The following is an 8,292-nucleotide window of genomic DNA, read 5'->3' on the forward strand; positions in this document are numbered from 1 at the left end:
AACTGTTCTCCTAGCAAATAGTTATGAGTATAATAGAATCCAGAAGTTCTCTAAAAACTTGACAATTATAAGAGGAAAGTGATAGAAAGATCAGAAACAGGGCAGTTAGTTGGCTTGGTTCTTGCAGAAATGATATAGTGTGAACAAATATTCTCAACACTTTGTAAGTACAGATGCTCCTCAACTTATGATAGGGTTACCTCTGGATAAACCTATTGCAAATCGAAAATATTTTAAGTCAGTTTATGATAATTTTAACTTACGACGGGTTTATCTGGACAAAACCCCATCATAAGTTGAGGAGTGTACTGAATGCCTAGTATTTTCACACCAAGTAAAGTTGAAACATTGTTAAATTGAACCATCTTAAGTCAGGGACTGTTTACAATAGAAACGTTATGTTGAAAGAGCATGCCAGTAAATTTTGTACTTACTTTGAAGAGGCAAGGTGCTTCTAATACACTGTAACTCTATTTCCTCTGCCCATTCCATCTTTGGCAGATTCTGCATCATCTCACAGTTACCATTCTTTGCCATGGACACTGGTTGACTGTTTATTGGTGTCTTTCTCAAGGTCTTCATATGCTGTTGAACTTCCGCCAAGAGAACGGCTTGTATTGCTTCAGTTACCTGTAAAGTTTTTTTTTTTATGAATTATTTTTGATATTATTAGAAATGCTTGGATGTCTTCCAAAAAAATCCAAAGCCCAGAATTTTGATTTCAACAGGTTTTCCACAAATAACTCTCAATTCTGCTGAATTAGTATCTAAAACAATTGAAAAGTGGGTAGTGAGAACTGGCACCCAAATTCTCATGGTGTTTTTTTGCAAATGCAAGAGATTCTAAGAGGATATTTGAGAGGAGTTTCAAAGTCCAGAGTGTTAACCATTATACTGTAGGGCCAATGGGAGTTTTCAATTCTTTCTCTGAACTAGAAGATATGTGAATATATCATATCGTTCTTAAAGACAAGGTTAGATCCTCAAATTATGTCTAGCTTCAAAGCACAATTTCGCTAAAAACATTGGATTTAAACTATGTTTAATACAGAAAGCAAAAGGACTTTAATAATAAATGTCGCTAAACTGTGTGTATGCATATGTTATTTCACACAGATTAAAGTACTGCAAAGCACGCCTTCCAGTTGTTGTGCATACCTAGTCAAGGGCCTCTAGCTGGGTGGAGGAGAAGGAGATGCTTGTCAAAGAGCATCTAATCAAATATCTTCGTTTTTAAAATGAAGAACCTGGGACATGACATCCTAAGGTTACACAGACTTGGTGGACAGACCTCCTGATCCCTGATTCTACGTCCTCTGCAGTACATGTCCACCTGTGACTCTGTATCTTCATCCCTCAGTGCAAAGCTAGGGATAGTGTGCCTGGGCCTCTTCCAAGCAAGAGAGGAGGCAAGGTTCAGGGGTTAGGTAGAGCCCAAGGAAAGCTAGGAGCTGATCAGGGAGAGAAAGAGAGGGACATCGCTGATACAGGCAAACTTGGAACACCTTCCCATGATCCTTCTTTGGCCAAAAGTTAAACATTTCATATAGCCACATCCCATGACTGTCCATTTTCCCTTCAGAAGGCTGCCCTCTGTCAACTATGTTCCACAATTGCCAGCCTACCCACAGGAATGCCTTGAGCTAAGCATTTGGGACAACACCAACTGAGAGGAGTGATCTAGAGATGCTGTGGCCCAAAACTGAACATGTATTCATTTAAATATTTATTCAGTCTCTTTCTGTGTCATGGTAGCAGGTGAGGTCTTCAGGCTTCAGTGATACTCAGAGAGCTTATGCTGAGGATAGATGCTCACTGAACTACTCGGGCAGAAGGAGTTGGAATCCTAACTTTTAAATATAGGGACTCTTTCCAAGAATATTGGAGCAGTTTCCTGATTGCTGATTATCCCCCTGTCCTTGTCCAGCTCACACTCGAATGCTTGATTAGGGAGTGAAAAAAGCTTAGTGAATGTCATGATTTTACTATTGCATACTATGTATCCTAACATGTAGTACTGCCTATCATGATACAAGTGAATGATGCCTACTCATGAACATCATGTGATGAACTATTCAACATTGTAATATCAATTACATACCATGAATCTAACATATAGTTCTACATATCATGATGCTCATGAATCATGTCTATTAATATCTACTAATGATGAGATAGGATAATATTGTATACTAACACATACTACTACATATCACGATATTGCTAAACCATGCTGATTTATGTGCATCACATGATGGGATATATTTTATTAATTATTCATCATGAACAATTATATATTATTGAATTTATTTCATTTTAACTTTGCCATACATGTTATTTGACAGCACTGTTTCCAAGACGTGGATGATGTGGTAGAAAGAACTAGAAATCAGAAGTGAGAAGGTTTGAGTTTCTCATCTAATTACAATAGTTACTACAAATGCAACCACAAACTTCTCTGAATCTTTACGTCCTTACTTACAAAACAAAGTCTATAATCCTGAGAGAGGTTAGGTTGAGACCATTCAATAACAAAATAGTGTGTGGAACTCGCTCTTTCCATACCTATCAATCAAGGAGGATAGTGGAGGATATTCTTAGACCACCAATGTGTCCAGACTATGGTATAACCCTCAGAATGGGCAGTTTGGCCACATGCCCATGTTGGATTTATGGCTGCCTTCTCACACTGGGATGATAACCACCTCCAAGGTGCACCCACAATTGTGATATAAAATGTCATCTCTCCCACTGGATATAATATCCTATGTCATTCTTTCTTAGACATATACAAGAATTTATATAATTTCATTTAACATTTCTAATTATTGAATTTACATGTTCTGACTTCACATTTTTTAACTGTTAAATTTTTTACATAGTTGTCACTACAAATGCATATTTCAAAAATAATGATATATCATCAAAAAACAAGAAGAGAAATAATAATGGAGTAAAATATATTAATCATGATGAGTAGGGTACTCAGAGCCACAAAAGTTAAAGTGAATACTGAATGACACACATCCAACTGGAAAAAACTCAAAATACACACTTTACGCTTGGTGTGAAAACAATATTCAGTATTATTCCCATTCAGAGAGAGAGGCTATATCTTATAAGCATGTAATAATGATATCACAGTACCTGGTATTGAGTGAGTACTAAATAAATGCTAATGGAATTGAAATAGATTCTGTATACTTTGAAATATAAACTGTGGAAAGCATAATTTATTGATAGTTTATAACTATCAATACTTGAGTCTCTAGTATAGAAATACAGTAGATAAATTTTGCAGATAATCAATTGGGATAGAATTTTCTCCAACAAAATATAAAATTTTTATATAGTATTTTCTATAATTTTGTGATTTTAATAATGAACTAGAATTAAGCACTATGGCTATAAAGCTGTCGTTTAAATGCATAGAAATAATTTTCTCTGAAAACGTAGATATGCAAAGCATTATACTCTTTTATGAGAGAATGTGCAGAGATTGAAAATCAAGTTTACAATCCATTGCCTGGAAAGAGTCAGCCATAAATCTGGGCTATATACTTATTACTAGAGGTATAACTGAGCTATAGGCAAGCTAGAAATTTTAGTGATGATATTCCACTAACACCCTGGAACAGCAAAGTACTGTAAAATAGCACAGAGTATCATGGAGACTCATAAGAACACCTGCATCCTGCTGGTTGTTCCAATGTTCAGAGTTTTTGTTATAAAAAAAAAAGCATTTTCCGAACATTCTGGCTCACACTGGCCTTTCATGTACTTGCATTGGCTCCTGGAAAAGCAACATTTCTCCCTGGAGGCCCGATTTTGTACCCACTGGTGTTACATTATAAAATCCAAAGAACTTCAGTGCAGTGCCAGAAACATGTAAATTATCAACCTCCAAACTTTCCTGTTTCATTTTCAGCATTTATTTTTATGTTGGGAGTTTAGTGCATAAGAAGCAAAAGAAACCATCTCTGGACAAACTCACTCAGCTGCAAAATTAACTCATTCTTACCCCCACCTTAAAGGTAAACACTCGATTGTTGAAGTGGATCTTGTTGTGTTTTACAAAAGTATTCCATTACCATCTAGTGCTCCTAAAATACATAAAAAGAAAAATCAAGCTAACATGATTCAACTAACTGCTTAAATGAATGGCTTTATAAAGAATGAGGATTGGCTATTAAAGCAGTTAATGTATACTTGGAAGAGTCCCTGTTGTTCCTGAAAGGCCCAGGAATTCTCATTCCCATTTTATGTGTGAGAAAGATAAATAATCAACAAGTTAAACCTATCCTCCAGAGTCATGCATCAGGCTAGTAGCAGAGATAAGAGAACTTTGGGCCAGACATGGTGGCTTACGCCTGTAACCCTAGGAAGGCCCTTTGGAAGGCCAAGGTGGGAGGATCACTTGAAGCCAGGAGATCAAGACCACAAGACCAGCCTTAGCAACATAGTGAGAGTCCATCTCGACAAAAAAAAAAAAAAAAAAAAATTAGCCAAGTATGATGGCACATGCCTGTAGTCCCTGCTACTCAGGAGGCTGAGGCAGGAGGATCACTTGAGCCCAAGAGTTAAAGTTGCAGTGAGCTATGATTACTCCACCACAGTCCAGCCTGGGCAACAGAGTGAGATCCTGTCTCTTGAAAAGAAAAGCAAAAAAAAAAAAAGAAAGAAAACTTTGAAGCTTGGACTTCCTGTAGAGTAAACAGCAAATGCTCTGGTAATATTTGTCCTATGGCCAGTATTTCATACAAGGTCACAGAATTATAGAACCTTAAAGGTCCGTTAGTCCAGGCAAGTTCAAACCACATTAAAATTTATCTGGGCCAGGCGGAGTGGCTCACGCCTGTAATCCTAGCACTCTGGGAGGCCGAGGTGGGCAGATCGTTTGAGCTCAGGAGTTTGAGACCAGCCTGAGCAAGAGTGAGACCCCGTCTCTACTGAAAAAATAGAAAGAAATTAGCTGGACAACCAAAAACATATAGAAAAAATTAGCCGGGCATGGTAGTGCATGCCTGTAGTCCCAGCTACTCAGGAGGCTGAGGCAGGAGGATCGCTTGAGCCCAAGAGTTTGAGGTTGCTGTGAGCTAGGCTGACACCACGGCACTCTAGCCCGGGCAACAGAGTGAGACTCTGTCTCAAAAAAAAAAAAAAAGAAAAAAGAAAATTTATTTGAAGGTCAAATGATAAACTACAAAAGATCTTTAGATTAGAGCAATTTGGGATGAAAGTTTTGTTGAGTCCTTTTCCTTAAGGATTTTTTTCCCCCACTGAGGAATTTTTTGGCTACTGGGGAAAAAATATTCTCACTTTTAATAGATAGAGTCATTTGAGGCAACTGCTAATGCGTTGATATTTTAGTATGTACTAGTGTTTATTCTGATTATTGTAGAGGCTGTTTGTGTAGCTATTCATTCATTCATTAAATATTTATTGACTGGCTACTGTCACTATTGCTTTTCTGGGCAGTGGTCAGAGAAGGGTGAATGAGACAAACAAGGTCACTGCCCTCAACAAGTTTATATAACAGTGAGAAGACAAAAAATAAGCAAGCAAGAAAGCAAATGATATGATTTCCATTAAGAGCAATCACAACAATAAAATAAAACTGGGTAATGTGATGGTTACCAAAGGTGGGGGGCGGAGGAAGAGGTGGTGGCGATATTAGTTGGAGTGATCAGGGAAGAGTTCTCCAAGGAGGTAGATTTTCAGCAAAGAGCTGGATGATTAATGGAGAAGTGGGAATTCCAGCCTGAGAGAACAGTAAGATCCTGACGTGTAAATGAGCTTTGTGTGTTCTGAAAATAAAAAGAAAGTCAGTGTGACTACATCAGGGTAAAACAGGAATGGGGAAATGATGAGAAATGCGATTAGGCTGGGGGCAAATCACGTGGAAACTTGCAGGCCACAATCAGTTTCCATAGCCATTCCAACTGTGTATGGTGCCAATCCCTAGAATTTGTTCTGTTTCCCTATAACCAAGAACAACCATTTGCAATTGGAGTTATTGCTGTTCTCATCTTGGAAATTCGACATTTATCAAGTTCGTGATGATGAATAAAGTTCTAATAAACATTCATCTAATCAATGCACAGATATTTATTGTACAATGTACAAAGCTACTGGTAAGATTCTGAGACCCAAAGAAGACTTAAAAGAAGGACTTATTTTGGACATTGAAGAAACCGGCTCTGTAAACCAAGTCACAGATAAGGTACTCTCAGAATTTAAAAAAAAAAATGATTTCTAATTTCACATAACCAAATTCCCACATGTAAGTCACGGCTCATTTTGAAAATCAAATGATAGATAAGGACTTCCTCCCCAAACTGAAACCCAACCGGGCAAGAAGTTACCTACGGCCGTGTGAGTCTCCCTCCCTCAGCCGGTCTATTGACGCTCCTCGGTGAATGGTGCACACTTGCTTATGCTGTCTTCCATGTTTTCCCTCATCTCTGGCTCTGCATTAGGGCTGCCCTGGCAGGACCATTTTGTGAGGACAAGTAACTACCTACTTGTACTTTCAGCTAAAGAAGGGTACCGATGAACCACAGCAGCGAGGATCTCGTCCAGTAACTCCGAGAACATGCACTATTGTCATACCTGCACAGATTGGTCTCTCCAACAGGAAATTAGCTTGAAAAGCGAAAGGTCAGCCTCCGGTACATGGGATCCGTTCTTACCTAGAAACAGAACACATTTGTATCTTGAGACTATCAAAGACAGATGCAACCCAATGGTCCTAAACCCTGGCTATACATAACAATCACCTGGGGGGCTTTTTTTTCTTCTTTTTCACCAGTGCCCAGGTTCAATCTTCCAGAGACTCTGATTTAACAGATCCTGGGGTGGGGCAGGCATTAATACTTTGTAAAAGCACCTCAGATTACTTACATGTACAGCCAGAGTCAGGAACCATTTATATATATGCACATGTATTTCTAACAATCATATTAACACATATTCACATCAAATCAAATTCATTTTTATGTCTTAAACTTACCTTTGCATCTTTTTGCCAACCCAAGACAATTCACCGAATTTTACAATTCCTTCCTTATAGAAATAGTTCCTAAAATGCAACCCTGCCGTGAATCAGTATCTATCACATGTAAAATCAAATAAAAGACTTCCTTTGATTTGTCCTTCCCCAGCTAGACCACTCTGATCAATAGGTATAGCACTAATGCTTTAATTTGACTCATTTTGTTATGCATTGTTTCTTTTAAGTTTGCCCTCTTGAGTGTCCTTTTTATCTATTTGCCTTAATGTTCAGTGTGAATTTTTAAGAATGAGCTAGGCCTTGCTCTATTTAAATTGATCCATAGAGTGTCCAACAGTTCCCTCCACAAAAAAGCACTTAATAAGTGCCTTTTCATTAAATGAAAATGTCCATAGAATCATCCAAATGAAAAATCGATGAATTAAGACTTTCTGATGGCTAAAGTATATTATCTAGGTGCCGGATCCTGGGAGTGAGATAGGAAAGAATGATAAAGCTTATGCTAGTGGGAAAATTGTTACTATAATTGTCTATTTAAATTACTACATTAATAATTGTTTGACATCCCGGTATCAACTATTTAAATTAGCACTTGTCCAATATGCTTTTCACTGAATCACCATTTTATATATTAATATATACCATATACATTTATCACATTAGTAGTCAAGGAAAATGTGATGGAAGGTATCTGATATAATGCAAATTGAGAACATGAAGGATATATATAAGAAACTTCTGACCAATTATTAATATTATTTTTTCCTTATGAAGCATATCACATAAACTTGAAATGACCAAGAGTAGTGCACAAAACATGTGAAGTATAACAAAGCACTATGATTTTGAAATCATATTTTCCATTTTTTCATGAACACAGCAGGTAAAAGAAAATTTTCTTTTGATCTCTCTCCTTTCTCCCTTTCTGATTTTGTTGACCTTGTGACTCAGCCCATCAAAGCTAAGTATTGGTCTCAACTGTTAGTACTTACTGGCATCATGGGGTACTTCACAGCACAATTTAATGTGATATTAAAATTTTAATATGTGATAGGAAGGAGAGCCAACTCGTCTTGGCAATGTCAGTGAATGAAAGAAGTAATTGCAACTTCAGGGGGAAAGATAAAAAGAAAACATCCCAGCCGTATCAATATTACTCAGCCACCATTCCTGCTGCCAAAGTGAGTATTGGTTCCTGTCAACCCTTTAGAATGACCACCTCAGAGTATTATTTTATTCTTCAGGATTGGGCTTTATAACATTAATATCATGAAGTGAAT

At 37.4% G+C, this 8,292-nt stretch overlaps 1 protein-coding gene across 1 annotated transcript in view; it reads right to left on the reverse strand.

Moving 5' to 3' along the window:
- Window positions 1-8,292, reverse strand: part of WDR72 (WD repeat domain 72) — a 266,498-nt gene that overhangs the window by 100,829 nt on the left and 157,377 nt on the right. The window contains 2 exon segments of the mRNA XM_012658023.1: window positions 435-630; window positions 6,613-6,692. Of these exon segments, the coding sequence (XP_012513477.1) occupies window positions 435-630; window positions 6,613-6,692 (276 nt within the window).

This window comes from Propithecus coquereli, unplaced genomic scaffold (genome assembly GCF_000956105.1).
Source record: "Propithecus coquereli isolate 6110/MARCELLA unplaced genomic scaffold, Pcoq_1.0 Scaffold57, whole genome shotgun sequence".
Classification (NCBI taxonomy): Eukaryota; Metazoa; Chordata; class Mammalia; order Primates; family Indriidae; genus Propithecus; species Propithecus coquereli.